Here is a 15,234-nt window from a genome sequence, read left to right as displayed (position 1 = left end):
TTCCCCCGCTGCTGCCTGTGTCCTCCCAGTCCCCCTGCTGTCTCTGAACATGGCCGCCGGTGTCTGGGCGGCCGTATCTTTCACGGTCGTTCTGGGTATGCACTCCGCGCATGCCTAGAACAGCCGAGAAAGACACGGGTCGAGAAAGACACGGGCCAAGAAATGCCACGGGATCATGCTGAAGGCTTTTATTATAGAGGATGTGGAGAAACATTCAAAAATGGTATCTTCCACCTACAGGTTGAAATGACACCATCCAGAATTAAGAACATAAGAAAAGGCCTGCTCTGGATCAGGCCAAAGGCCCATCTAGTCCAGCATCCTGCTTCATGCAGTAGCCAGCCAGGTGCATTTGGGGAGCCTGCAAGCAGGGAAAGGACAGCAACTGAGCTCTCCCGTTAGTATTCTCTAGCACCTGGTGTATGCTCAGGGAGAGGCATACATGCCCCGCACTCATCCTCCCAGCAACCCTACACAGTAGAATTAGGCTGAGAGAGAGTGACTGTCCCAAGATCACCCAATGAGTTTCATGGCATGACTGAGTGGGGATTTGAACCTGGGTTTCCTAAGTCCCACTCTGAAACGCTGTTATGGTACATAACTGGTGTGCAGATTGCATGTGAATTATTTTAAGGGTCATGAATTCTACAGACTTTGTACAGTTTACCCTGTGGAGTCCCTAGAATTACAAATGGCGAAAAGGTTCCTACAGTTCACTAAACTACAGTGGAGCGTTAGTCAGTGTCCTTTCCTCTGTTTCAGTTCTATAAAGGGATAGAAGCTCTCTCTGCATTGTATGCCTTCTAAGCCATTTGCTTCCTACCCAGGGTCTAGAAGAAATTTATTAACGTGTTTGCAAATTGTCAGGGGCTTGTATTTCACACCACTGTAGCTCTTGGCAGTTTTAGGAGTCTCTAGTTCCCTCTGAAGTGCATTTGCACTTGTGCCCTCTGTGTATATTTAGAGAGAGCAAAAAGAGGGGTCAAATGAGTCCATCTCCTTGTCCCAAGACTTCTGCGGCAAACCAAGGCCAGGAACACTCTTCAGACTTATCTACAACACTCTGGGTAATTCTGTTTGAGACTCTTAAGTTCTGGCTTTTGCTGTTTTACCAGTATAATTGCTTTATTGGTGGGTGCTGTTCCCCATACAGAGATATTATCCTCTTGTCCACCACTGAATATTCTTTCTGTTAGTTTGGAAGGTGGGTAACAGAAGATTTCCAGTCACTTTGTGTATTACTACTTTTATTCCCAATAGCCTTTTAGGATTAGTAGGAATTTATTCCTGTATAACAGATATGAAAACTGGGGTTGCAATAGTGAGCTGCCCTGAAACGCATAGCAGGCAAGGATCTGAAAGAAAGTCTTACAGATTTCAGAGCAAATAATTCTGTCTGCTGGGCCAAGCAAACTGATTCCTCACTTTTGAAGAGCTGCCCAATATGTTGCTTTGAAAGTTCCTGGACCAGCCTGTGGTGGTTGTACTGGTCCAGGTACAACCTGTGGAAGCAGAAGGTTCTCAAGTGCTTTGTCAAGTTGACTTCTAAAATTCCTAATGCTTTTGATTATTGTAAAAGCTTTTTATGGCTCTGAATTCTCACATCTCGGTATAGGTGATGGAGAGTGAAGAATTTATGCTGCTTCCAGCCAATCAGCTCATTGACATTATATCGAGTGACGAACTGAATGTCCGGAGTGAAGAGCAGGTATTCAATGCAGTGATGGCTTGGGTGAAGTACAGCATTCAGGAGAGGCGACCTCAGCTTCCCCAGGTAACCCTCAGATGCTTTCCTTATGCAAGTGTTCTTTTACAAGGGGTTTTGCTGGGATATGAATTTAATTACTTATGTATACATACAGCATTATGAATGTATGTAAAACCCACAATGAGCAAAGAAGCAAATCATTGCTTCAAGATATGCTTACAGTCTAAATTATAACAGTGAGGGGGAAGAAGGAGAGGGGAAAATCACCATGCATTGTTATTGTTATTGTTATTTATTTATTTAAATTATTTATGCTCTGCAAGTCAGATTAAAAACCACAATTATTAGGTTCAAACTAAAATTGAAAATTACAAAAAGCTAAAGAACCTACCAGATATAACAAAACAATAATGGAGTATTAAGAAGTCTCCTTAAAAAGGTGCGTTTTGAGGTATTTTTTAAAAACACTGAGGGAGGGAGCATGGCGAAGCTCTTCAGGAAGGGTGTTCCAAAGCCGAGAGGCCACAACCAAAAAGGCCCTGTCTCTAGTCCCCACCAGTCAGATCTCTGTCAGTTGCAGGGTCTTGAGCAGGGCCTGAGATGATGAGCGGAGGGCCCTGGCAGATTCATATGGGCGAATGCTGTCCGATAGGTACCCCGGCCCCAAGCCGTGTAGGGCTTTAAAGGTCAATACCAGCACCTTGAATATAGCCCGGAAGTGGACTGGTAGCCAATGAAGCTGACGCAGGATGGGTGTAATACTCGTGAAGCAACTTGCACCCATGAGCATCCTTACAGCAGCATTTTGAACCAGCGCAAGCTTCCAAACAGTCTTCTAGGCAGGGCAGGGCTGTAACAGTGGTGGTGAGTTGGCTTTGGAGGCCTTCAGTCAACTTTCAGCTTTAAAAAAAAGTCAGCCCTTTTATGAAGTGTGACTATTAAGAATACTTATATACAATTTTTCAGCAAAGAAGTTCTCAGAGCAGTTTGCATAGAAAAAGGAATAAGATGGCTTCCTCTCCCAAAGTGGCTTGCATTCTAAAAAAGAAACACAAGAAACAGCCACCAAAAAGATGTTATGCTGAGGCTGGGTAGGGGCAATGTTTTCCTCTTATAACATATAAGAGGTGTCCCTTTGCCCAGTTAGCAGGGGCATGAAATTACAAGGAAGGTGTGCAGACAGTTGTCCTCCTGTAATCCTGTTCCTACCTTCCAGTGATCTGGCCAATTGTGTGCAAATGCTTTGGCATTATTGGCACTATGTATATTTTAAATTATTGAAATCAAAAGTGTGTTAAAATTAATTAGGTAGCTTTACCTTCCTCTTGAGGGGAGAACAGTTACAATTTGGAGAGGTCCCACCTCTGGGGCTGAGAAGGCAATTTTGATTCAGAGAGCTGAAAGAGGGGGCCTCACTCTCTAGATTACTACCTGTCCTTGTTAAGAAGAGTAGACTACCCCTGAGCTCTGCATTTGCAAGCCCATCAAAACCACATGTAGTGAATGAGGAGTAAGGAGAGCCAGAGAGTGACATGAGCTAGCTGTCAAAGCCCATTCTTCATATAGGCTCTAAGTGAAGGGAAAATCCTTCTCTTTCTCCTTCACCCCCAATATTCTTGGATACAGGTCCAGGTAAAAGAGACCTTTATTACAGCTCTGAGACTCAACTCAAACATCATGCTAAAACGTGGTTAAGGAAATTTTATGCATGGTTTGTATGATGTATGATTTGACAAACCTTTTGTTCTGCCTCCAGGGCAGGGGCTCCAGAGGTTGTTGCACCATGGAGACAGAAGCATACTTTAGAAGCCTAGTGCGGAGAGGATGGAACATGAAAGCAAACAAACCGTTCTAAACCATGGCTTGCCTTTTGGTAGATTTGGAAGCTTGAACCATGGTTTGGGTTCTAAACTATGGTTATCAGAAACTAGGGTGTGGCTTAGCACAACTGGTTCTGAATTGAGCATGTTGCTTTTTGGTCATGCTTGTATCTGATGACTCTGCTGTCATCAAATTAACATCGGAGAACACATCCATAAGTGCCACCGTATGCTGGGCCCCTCACCAGTGTTGCATCTCCACTTTCTGATCAAAATGTTGTTCATTTGCAGGTGTTGCAGCATGTCCGCCTGCCACTGCTCAGTCCAAAGTTCCTTGTAGGCACAGTTGGTTCAGATCCCCTCATTAAAAGTGATGAAGAATGTAGGTAAGTGACCACTTAATTGTATTAGAATTGATAAAACAATATCTTCTTCTTGGCCAAAGGAGTTTCCATCATTTCACCAACGGAAGCTGATCTCATAAAGTCTCTGTGACCCACACAGCAAGAGCTGCCCATTCCAGGTTGTTGAGGAGCTGTGAGAGTCCCACCCCCGCCGCCACCCCATATCCCATTCCCAAAAGAATCCTGTCATTTCGTGTTCTCTCGTATCCTCCTCTTCTGCACTTTGTCATAGCATGGAACTAAATGTTCATGGAGAGAGGTCTTAGTTATATGGTAAGATAGATTGAAGCATTGGCACTTACCTGAAAGGTCATTTTCTTCAGAGGTATGGGTTGCATCCGCAGCTAGGATGGGTTGTCTCGACCTCCTGCTCCTAGAAAGGGCCAATCAAAAACTTCGGCTGGCAGCAGGAGGGAGGGGCAATCCCCTGACACACCAGTTCATAGCCAGCTCTTACACCGCTCCAAAGGAATCAAGTCAAAGTTAACTGCAAACAGACCTAGCAGAAAAACAGATACTAGGCAGAAACACAAACAGCAGAGAAGGCTCGGCAAGGGCCGTCCCATAAAGGCAGGGCCCGGAGAAACTAACACCCTGCAAGGGGGGAACCAACCACCCCAGAGCGAAACCACCCCACATATACATAGGGGACAGATAGGGTGTCGGGTACCAGGACAGCAGGATAAACAGACCAGACGAACAAGCAGGCGGGGGCGGATGCAACCCATACCTCTGAAGAAAATGACCTTTCAGGTAAGTGCCAACGCTTCATTTTCCTTCAGAGGAAGGTTGCATCCGCAGCTAGGATTGGACCTACCATAGCCCCTGAGATACTGGGTGGGAGCTGTGAGGTCTGGCTCAAGAAGAAACTACCTGCTGTAATACTCTTCTCCCAAAGGCTGCGTCTGCCGAGGTCCAATCATGGATCTTATAATGCCTCACGAAGGTAGAAATGGAGGCCCAGGTGGCAGCGCGGAAAATATCAACAAGGGGAGCCAAGGTGGAAAAAGCAGCTGTAGAAGCTGCGCTTCTAGTGGAATGAGCCATAATCCCCTCTGGAGCTGGAGTACCCGAACTAGCGTAGGCTAACCTGATGCACTGGCAAATCCAGCAGGACAGTGTGGAAGCTGAAACCTGCCTCCCCAACGAAGCATCCCTAAAGGAGATGAACAGGGAGTCCGACACCCGAAAGGACTTGGTGCACCGCAAATAAATCCTCATTGCCCTGCGCACATCCAACTTATGCCACTCCCTTTCCCTAGGTGAAGAGGGATCAAGACAGAAGGAAGGTAGCATAATTTCTTGAGCCCTGTGGAACACCAAGTTAACCTTAGGAATAAAGGAGGGGTCTGTGCGAAGCAGCACATAGTCTGGATGGATTAGGCATAACTCTTTACGCACGGACAAAGAGCGCAGATCCAAGACCCTCCTAGCAGATGTGACAGCGACCAGAAATAAAACTTTAAAGGAAAGCAACCGTAGGGGTATGGTCCATAGGGGCTCGAATGGAGCCTTGGTAAGGGCCTTCAATACCAGATTCAGATCCCAGGTGGGGAATCTATGAACAGTGGGAGGGCTGATGACCGAAGCTCCCTTGAGAAATCTTTGAACATGGGGATGCTGAGCCAACGAAGAACCCTCTAACTGTAAAACTGAAGATATAGCAAAAACTTGACGGCGGAGCGTATTGGGACGAAGCCCCTTATCCAATCCCTCTTGTAGAAAACTTAAAACTAAACTCACAGGGGCAAACTTGGGGAGCACCCCCCAGGCGCCACACCATTTCTTCCTTCCAGGTAGATTGGTATACTCTGACCGTGGAAGGCCTTCTGGAGGCCAGTATGGTGGCCTGAACGGAGCTAGGGTAGCCATAGGCAACTAAATCGTTCCCGTTCAACCTCCACGCGAACAGATTGAGCCAGGCTGGATCCGGATGGAATACCGGCCCCTGACGAAGTAGGTGGACATTCGACCCCAGCGGGAGAGGCGGCTCAATGGAGATCTCCACCAGGTCCGAAAACCAGGGTCTGCGCGGCCAGTGCGGAGCTACCAGCACTACCTCTGCATGCAACGTCCGAACCCTTCGAATGGTCTGAGGGAGAACTGCGAAAATGGAGGGAAAGCGTAGATTAGCCCCTGCAGCCACGGGAAGGTCAGGGCATCCACGCCCACCGCCCCAGGGGAGTGATACCTGGATAGGTAAAGGACCACCTTTGCGTTGTCCGGCCTGGCGAACACGTCCATGACCGGTTGCCCGAAGCGCTGAACTATGCGCTGAAAGGCCAGACGGTCCAGGGACCACTCTGCTGGGTCTATTTGGGAGCGGCTCAGCCAGTTCATCACCCCACTGACATGGTCCGCTTCCAGGGACAGTAGATGGGATTCCGCCCATGTCAGAAGGAGGGAGGCCTCCCGCATCAGGGCCTTGGATCTTGAGCCGCCCTGCCGGACGACATGGGCTTTGGCTGTGGCATTGTCCGTCCATACCAGGACGTGACACCCCCTGATCAATGGAATGAATCCTGAGAGGACCAAGCGACTTGCCCGAAGCTCTAGCCAGTTGATTGAATTTGCGCGTTCGGCTTCGGACCAAACGCCCTGAGCCACGTGTTGAAGGCAGTGCCCGCCCCAGCCCAGAAGACTGGCGTCCGTGGTCACCTGGATCCGCTCCACCGGGAGAAATGTGATTCCCTTTGACGTTGCTGGAGACACCCACCAGTGAAGAGACCGCACCACCCGAGGCAGGAGGACAATCGGTTGCCTGGACCGACCCATCACCTGGTCCTGGTATTTGAGGAACCACCACTGGAGCGGGCGATAGTGGAAGTGGCTCCATGGCACTATTCCCAGAGTGGAAATCATGCGGCGCTGCAGCTGGGACAGGGATAGGATGTCGGAGTGGGGGCGAGCTATCAGGGTCTGACAGGACACAAGCAGAGACTCCCTGTGTTCCGGGGATAAACAGATGGTCCCCAGGACTGTCTATCTCCGCCCCAAGATGAAGAACCTTGGTTCGAGGGAGCAAGGAACTCTTTGGCCTGTTCACAATAAACCCATGGGCTTCCAGGACAGAGAGGGTCAGCCGGACATCTTGGTGACCTTTGACCCTGGATGGTGACCTGATCAAAAGGTCGTCCAGGTACGGGTACAGATGGACACCCTTGGTCCTCAAGTGCGCCACGAGTGCCACCATGATTTTGGTAAAAACCCAAGGCGCAGTCAATAGACCGAAGGGGAGAGCCCGGTACTGGAAGTGTTGGGAGCAATAAGTGAACCTCAGGAAGCGCCGGTCCTGTTTGTGAATAGGCACATGGAGGTAAGCTTCCTTTAGATCCACGGAAGCTAGGAAATCCCCCCGCTGGAGGGCCATCAGGATGGAGCGTAGTTTCCATACGAAAACCCCTCCTCCGAAGAAACCTGTTCACGAACTTGAGGTCCAGGATCGCCCTCCACTCCCTGTTCTTCTTGGGGACGAGGAACAGTATGGAGTACACCCCTTTTCCTTGTTCCCCTGGAGGAACGGGTTCGATCGCTCGAATGGCCAGCAGATGGTGAATGGCCTTCAGCATCCGGTGGCGCTTGGCTGCCTTGTGGAGGGGTTGGGGAGGGGTTGGGGAGGGGAGGGGAGGGGTTGGGGAGGGGAGGGGTTGGGGAGGGGTTGGGGAGGGGAGAAAGCGATCTGGGGGCTGGGCCGCAAACTCCAGAGAGTACCCTGAAGATATAGTCTGCAATATCCAGGCATCGGAACAGGTCTGCGCCCAGGCGTGTGCAAAGTTCCCCAACCTGCTTCCCACTAGGAGGAGCTCCTGATCCTGGGGAGGGAGGCCCAGGAGTGAGTCACTGGGTCTGGGCTCGCTTGAAACCCGACTTGGGGGGTTGTCCGGACTGCTGGTTCTTACGAAAGGTATTGTCCCAAAAGGAGGACTGATTCCTATTCCAGGAGGGCCTATCAGACCTGTTCTGCCTGAAGCAGAAGGACGACTTGTAACCCCTGTAGTCGGCGGAAGATGAAGTGAAGCCCTTACGGTCCGGTCGCTGGGATGGGGCCGTGAAGGGCATGGCCTTTTTGTTATCCTTGGTCTGAACCAGAACGGGCTCTAAGGCCTCGCCAAAGAGCTTGCCCCCTTTAAAAGCCGAATTTGCGAGGTTGGCCCTTGACTTTTGGTCAACCCTCCAATTTTTTAACCACAGGTGGCGTCTGACAGTAACATCAGAGGCCAGGGCCCTGGCCGACAGCTGGGCAGCGTCCAGGGATGAGTCAGCCATAAATCTGACTGCCTTCCCCAATTTGTTTAGGCCCTGCCGAAGGTTGGGTAGTTTGGGTGGGACCAGGGGAGTGAGCTCTTGCACCCACAACACGGCCGCCCTTGCAAAGATTGAATTTGCGGTTGAGGCGCAGATAGAGAGAGCGTTCGCCTCATGCGACCTTCGTAGAGCGGCATCACATCTTTTGTCTTCCACATTTTTAAGGGTGTTTTTTCCCCTCCTTAGGGAGTACTGCTCCCGTCACCAGGGTGGCCACCTCCGCATCCACCAGTGGCACCTTAAGTTTGCCCATGAGAGAGCTGTCAGCATTGCACATGCGGCATACAGTGGGAGGAGGCCCCTTGCCCTCAATAGGCTTGTCCCACTCCGCCTGGAAGGTGTCTAAAAACAGCTGGGGGCAGGGAATGGCGACCTCCTGGGGCCTCAGTGAAGGCAGCACTGTGGGGTCCCCCTCAGCTCCCCCAGAGTTGGACTGAACAACCCCCCCCAAACGGAGAGTCTTCATAACTTTGTGGAGGAGGACTGGGTAATCCGCCTGGTAAAACAGACGGAAATTAGCCTGGGGTAAAGAGGACAGGTCCTCCTCATCCCCCGATAGTTCCATATCCGACTCCTCCCTATCCGACTCCGAAGCTTCCGAAGGCGCAGGAGCCTCCCGAGAAGCAGGGCGGGGAGCGATCATGGCGGGCAGATGGGAAATCGGGCGGCAGGGGGACCTCCGTCCCCTAATGGCGCGGCCGGGCCAGCGGGAGAAACAGAGGTTGGCGCGGCAGGAGCCGGACTCAAAATGGCCGCCAGCGCTCTGGCGGGAAAGTTCAGGGCGGGAAGGGAGACCGGGGCTGCAAACGGCTGGGCAGGAAGCGGCCGCTGCGCCGCAACGGCCGGGACCATCCAGGGCAGCCTTTGAAGTTCCTCCGCCACCACTTGCCTCAGCAAAGCCGCGAACCGCGGCAGAATCTTCTCCTCTTCCTCTGCCAAGCCCACACTCGGGGCAGGGGTGGCAACGGCGGCCGCGATCGGAGCGCAGAAGCGCTTGACGGGAGGGGCAGAGAGAGCGTCCCCCACCCCGGACCCTCCAAGGGGTCCCCAGGCTCACCAGCGGGCATTCTCTCCATCGCTGACTCGTGGAGCAGAACGGGAGCGCCAGAACATATCTCGCCATCTTGGAGGAGAGGTCCTCCTGTGGGCGGTTGAGGCTGGGGCGGAGACTTGCCTTGCGCCGAGTGGGATTCTGAGGAGGCTTTGCCACTCTTTTTTGCCCTTTTGCCAGCCTTAGATGGCCCCTTGGACCAAGTGAAGGGCCGCAGCCCACTCGGCACGGCACACAGAGTGTGCTATAGAGTCCTCTGAGAGGGAGGGAGAAACCTCCCTCTCTTTGCGCTGAGACTCCATTTCCACCACAGGAATTTGGGAGTCGTGAAGAGGCACACAGTTCCCTTCCTACCCCCTTGCAATATCCTATTGCCGAGATGAAGGGAAAAAGCAGCAAGTACAGAGGAACAAGTACAGAGGAGCAAGAAAAACGGTCCTGCAGGAGCGAGACAGGGCGAAGAACTGGGGTGTCAGGGGATTGCCCCTCCCTCCTGCTGCCAGCCGAAGTTTTTGATTGGCCCTGTCTAGGAGCAGGAGGTCGAGACAACCCATCCTAGCTGCGGATGCAACCCTCCTCTGAAGGAAAAAGGTATCTTTATTTCAGTCATTGACCAGCAATAATAAACAGACAACAACTACAAACTATAATCAGGTGGTTAGTTCTTTGCAAATTTTACAAACTACATAACAGAACTTGGCCGCATTCCAAGAAACTGAGTTTTTAGAATTTGACAGCAAAAAATCTAAATAAAGCCCATCAGTGTGGCCAGGAAGTTCCATTAAAAAAGAAATAAAATTAATTCAAATATCCTTGTAAAATGTACACTAGAGTAATACGTGTGCAGTTGTTTCTGTATCTCCCAAACCACAAGGACATAAGTGGGTTGAGTATGGTAATTTCTTAAACTTCTCCTCTAAAACTGCAGTGGGAAGTGCATTTAGCCGAGCAAGGGTCATAGCTCTTCTTCATTTTGCTGTTAGGTTGATTAGGTATTCAGCAGGTTTTACATTTGAAAACTGATTACCTGTATAGATTCTTCTAGGCAACTTGGCTGACTCTTCTTGCATTTCCATATCAAATACATGCTGTTTGATGACCCGTATTGCTTGGTCATACTAATAAGCTCCTCCTGGGAAAAGCAGTAAGATTATAGCTTCTGTCTTAACAACACCTTCCATCTCAAAACATAACTTTCTGTAAGGGCTGGGGGGCCAAGCCGACTTGGGAAAATAACAACTTCAACCAAAATACAAACATACTCAGCCAGAGTCTTATTTCTAATCTAAAAACACCTGCCTCATGTCTGAGAGCTGTATTGGAAACACAGCATGGCACTTGCAATATTGCTCTTAAAAACTTGGTTTGGAATACTTCCAGGAGGGGTTAAATTCTCGTAGGGGCCAAGTTGGGCACCATACAAGAGCTGCAGGCAAACTTTAGCTACGAAAAGCTTTATGGAATGAAGAGAGCTCCCCTGATGAAATAAAAAGACCTAATAGCGTTGGCCGACTGCTGGGCATTTTGCGTCACATGGTTAAGGTGTGCTCTTCGCCCTCCTGCGGAGTGGAAGACAACTCCCAGATATTTAAAGGTTCTAACTTGTTCAATTGCATGACCATTCATAGACCATGAGTGGGACTTAGGTCGTTTAGCGAAGACCAGCACCTTGGTTTTGGTGTAGTTAATTTCCAGCACTTCTTCAGCACAGTATAAATTCAGTGAAGCAAGCGCCCGCTTCAACTCAATTGGGGTCTGTGCTAACAGGACCATATCATCTGCATAGAGCAGGATCGGCAGATGTTTATTTGCCAATTTGGGTGGGTGAATGTCTGGTTTATTCAGGTGGGACACCAAGGGATTTATATACCGTAGAAACTATACATCCCTGCCTAACACCCATTTGAGTTGGAATTTCTGCTGATAAATGGCCTCTAGTGCTGCAGCGCACCCTCAGACAGGAATCTTCATGTAGCTTTATGGTAGAACACCTGCTTTACATGCAGAAAATCCCAGGTTTTAATCCCTGTTACCTCTAGTTAGACCTGGGGAAGGCTCCTATCTGAAACCTTGGAGAGCCATTGCCAGTGAGTGTAGGCAGTACCGACCTGGATGGACCAAATGATAGGAGGCAGCTTCATATGTTTTCCCCTCTGCATAGGAGCAGCATGTTGGACTACAACCACTTCTATTTGCAAGGTGTGTCTTTTCTGAAATGCTAGATAGAATTTCTTGTTTTAAAAAAGAATATATATCATACAAGCACTTTTTGTTGGGATGGACATAAGAGATTTTTAGGATAGGAACATAGGAAGCTGCCATGACCATTGGTCTATCTAGCTCAGTATTGTCTTCACAGACTGGCAGTGATTTCTCCAAGGTTCATATACAAGGATCATATACTTGGGTGAGTCGAGTATGATTAGGTAATTCTTCACATGTATTGTTAACAATTTTTTTGTACACCATGATCCTTAGTATATTTACTCTGAAGTAAGTCCTTCTGAGTTCAGTTGGACTGACTTCCTGATTTTAGGATTACAGCCTTAAATGTTTAGAAGTAGCCAGAAATCCACATAACTAAAAAAAAGCATATAAATTTTAATCTAGATGCACAGTTATATATCCTGTACCATGATATTGAGACAAGTTTATTCAACAAGTTAAAGTACTAAAAGAATATAAGGCCTGACAGACAAGTCTTTCACTTCTCAGTTGGTAAAGCATTATAGAATATTGCTACTAATTGTCGTACTGCTTCTTTTATTCAGCATTTTCAGAATATATAGGATTAGCAGTCAAAATGGTATAGTCAGCTGAGGCTGTTTTTTCTCTGTTTGGGTTTTAATTGATTTATCCTGAATTGACTTATCTGGTCTTGGTGTAGTGGCACAATTGATTTGCTAAACAACTTGTTCTGACAGCAAATGTTGTATGACACACTGTTCCCATGCAGGGACCTAGTGGATGAAGCTAAGAACTATCTTCTGTTGCCCCAAGAGCGACCACTCATGCAGGGACCGAGAACTCGCCCACGCAAACCCATTCGTTGTGGAGAAGTACTCTTTGCAGGTATGTGCAGGTAGACCTAGTCAGTGAGGAAAGTGAGTTGAGTAAGAAGTTGGTCAATAATGTAGCACAGCAGCCAGGCCCCTTGCTTTTGTTGTAGACCACATGATCTTTCACTCTGATAGTGGACCTCTCTTGATTTAAAACAAAATCTGACTCTCTTTAAGTACAGTTGTTGCAGACTATTCAGCCAGAAATATAACATTATGCTAGGTAGCAAGAGTAAGAAAACATGGCCACATGAGCCTTTGGTTCCTAAGGAAAGCAGAGCAGCCCTTAAAAAATGAGAAGCTGCTCTGTAGTCCACCAGTTTTTGGTCAGTGAAGCCGAAGGGGACGAGTTAGCATACATGTTCTGATTGGCATAGATGGCTGTGCACAGAAGAATTCCTTTGCTGGGTCTGGTCATCAAATCCAGCATTCTGTCTCTAGTAGTGACCATCCAGGAGCCTTAGGGGGCTCAACCAGCAGAGCAAATATTTTAAATAAATAATTATCTATGGATTGGGACCATAATTCAATACTGGCATTAAGAGGCATCTCTGACCTTCATGATTATTCCAAATCCGCAGCTCTTTTCCCCAAATTAGATTGGAATTATGGGATGGTGTGCAAACAGTGTGGCCACAAATCTGTGAGGGTTCTTTTTCAGGGGGCATTCAGTTCACCATGCGAGTTAGTGCAAGGAGGAAGATACCATTGGACTCAGGATCCTGTTTGTTCCATACACATCCCCTTCCAGCTATCCTGCATGTCCTCTCCCACAGTGGAGTCTGCCCCACAGTTTGAGAGTCACAAGTGTAGATTTTCTGGAGTAAGGAGCAAGTTGCACTTCCAGACAGACACTACACTAGAACTTAACAGCTGAAAGCAAACTCTTCCCTCGCCCCTCTGAACTTTGGCTCTCTTCTAATATATATTACTTTCTGCCTTTCCACCAACTGGTTTCTAATTTCATTTCCACAGTGGGTGGTTGGTGCAGTGGGGATGCAATTTCCAGTGTTGAGCGCTACGACCCTCAAACCAATGAGTGGCGTATGGTGGCTTCCATGAGCAAACGGCGGTGTGGCGTTGGAGTCAGTGTCTTGGATGACCTTCTGTATGCGGTGGGGGGCCATGATGGCTCTTCCTATCTTAACAGTGTAGAAAGGTAAGTCCTTGCCAGAAGGAAAGTCCAGTTTCTCTTATGGCTTATCTGTTTCCTGGGATCACAGCAATAGAGATCTAATACAGTTCCATATAAGCTGCTATTCAGGACTTTTCAAGTTCTTCTCAAGGCAGCTATAATTCAAACATTTTAAACCACAATACAAGCACAAAGAAATCAAACTGACACAACAATCCAGCAACGGCCCAAAAATGGTTGCCAAGTTGCAATGCCAACCACCTTGATCATAACCATCACAGAACATTTTAAAAAACAAAGAAAATTGATAATGCAAATAAACAATTTATTTAAAATATTTCTGTGCATGCCATAGTATGCATGGCAGATGCTTACAAGAATTCTGGTATCTGGTCCAGCATATGGATCCCTGAGGATATTAGTATGTGCTTGCGTAAAGAATAAATAAATCTAAACTTGTTTGTGGGGATTTTAGAAGCCATGCATGCACACTGTATGGAGCCCTCTTGGTCACTTTCCTCTTACACTCCTCCTGTCTCAGCCTCTTCTCTAATCTTGGCAGGATTCATGTGCTGCAATTCCTCCACAACTTGGGAGGGAGCAGAATTCTTTCACTTGGGGCACAGAGCTTGGTTGAGAGGGGTTAAACAATAGCCCCTCTTCCTCTCTCTCCAGACTCTGCTTCCCGGCTCCCAAGCAAGCCTTGGGGAAGCCCTGCTTGGTCCAGCTTTCCTTAGCCCTTATATGCTGCATCATAGCAGATACCTGCTTCCTGCCGCCTCTTGAGATCCCTTGTGAGTGCCATATTCCATGAGACCAGGAAATGTATCCCAGTTGCAGGGAAATGAGCCAGGACTCAAACATATAAAAACATAAACATAAGAACAGCCCTGCTGGATCAGGCCCAAGGCCCATCTAGTCCAGCATCCTGTTTCGCACAGTGGCCCACCAGATGCCACTGGAAGCCACAGACAAGAGTTGAGGGCGTGCCCTCTCACCTGCCATTACTCCCCTGCAACTGGTACTCAGAGGCTCCTCTAAAGTAATCCTCTGCAATGGGCAGGGCTGTCCTCCCTCTTTTGGGGATGATCAGTTCCAGATGTTTCTTACATTCATTGCTCTCATCCCAGTTTCTGTGCAACTCTCCACATGGATTCAAGCATGAAGTGTGAACAAGCTTACATAAAATAAGTGTGTGATGACTAATTAAGAACATAAGAAAAGCCTTGCTGGATCAGGCCCAAGACCCATCTAGTCCAGCATCCTGTTTCACACAGTAGCCCACCAGATGCCACAGGGAGCCTACAGGCAGGAGTTGAGGGCATGGCCTCTCTCCTGCTGTTACTCCCCTGCAACTGGTACTCAGAGGCATCCTGCCTTTGAGGCTGGAGGTGGCCTATAGCACTCCAACTAGTAGTCATTGATAGACCTCTCCTCCATGAAGTCATCCAAACCCCTCTTAAAGCCTTCCAGGTTGTTGGCTGTCACCACATCTCGTAGCAGAGAATTCCACAAGTTGATTATGCGTTGTGTGAAAATATACTTCCGTTTGTTGGTCCTAGATTTCCTGGCAATCAATTTCATGGGATGACCCCTGGTTCTAGCATTATGTGAGAGGGAGAAGAATTTCTCTCTATCCACTTTCTCCACACCATGCATGATTTTATAGACCTCTGTCATGTCTCCCCGCAGTTGTCTTTTTTCTAAACTAAAAAGCCCCAGGTGTTGTAGCCTTGCCTCATAAGAAAGGTG

At 48.4% G+C, this 15,234-nt stretch overlaps 1 protein-coding gene across 4 annotated transcripts in view; it reads left to right on the top strand.

Annotated features, from left to right (window-relative positions):
- The window catches only part of KLHL20 (kelch like family member 20), a 39,217-nt gene that overhangs the window by 17,097 nt on the left and 6,886 nt on the right, over positions 1-15,234 (top strand). For all 4 annotated transcript variants that reach the window (XM_053243976.1, XM_053243977.1, XM_053243978.1 and 1 more), the window contains 4 exons: positions 1,616-1,774; positions 3,820-3,914; positions 12,245-12,360; positions 13,323-13,506. In XM_053243976.1, coding sequence (XP_053099951.1) covers positions 1,616-1,774; positions 3,820-3,914; positions 12,245-12,360; positions 13,323-13,506 — 554 coding nt within the window. The remainder of the gene's footprint in view (positions 1-1,615; positions 1,775-3,819; positions 3,915-12,244; positions 12,361-13,322; positions 13,507-15,234) is intronic.

This window comes from Hemicordylus capensis, chromosome 4 (assembly GCF_027244095.1).
Source record: "Hemicordylus capensis ecotype Gifberg chromosome 4, rHemCap1.1.pri, whole genome shotgun sequence".
NCBI classification, from domain to species: domain Eukaryota; kingdom Metazoa; phylum Chordata; class Lepidosauria; order Squamata; family Cordylidae; genus Hemicordylus; species Hemicordylus capensis.
Note: the sequence above shows the minus strand (reverse complement) of the source record. Positions and strands in the feature narration are given on the sequence as shown.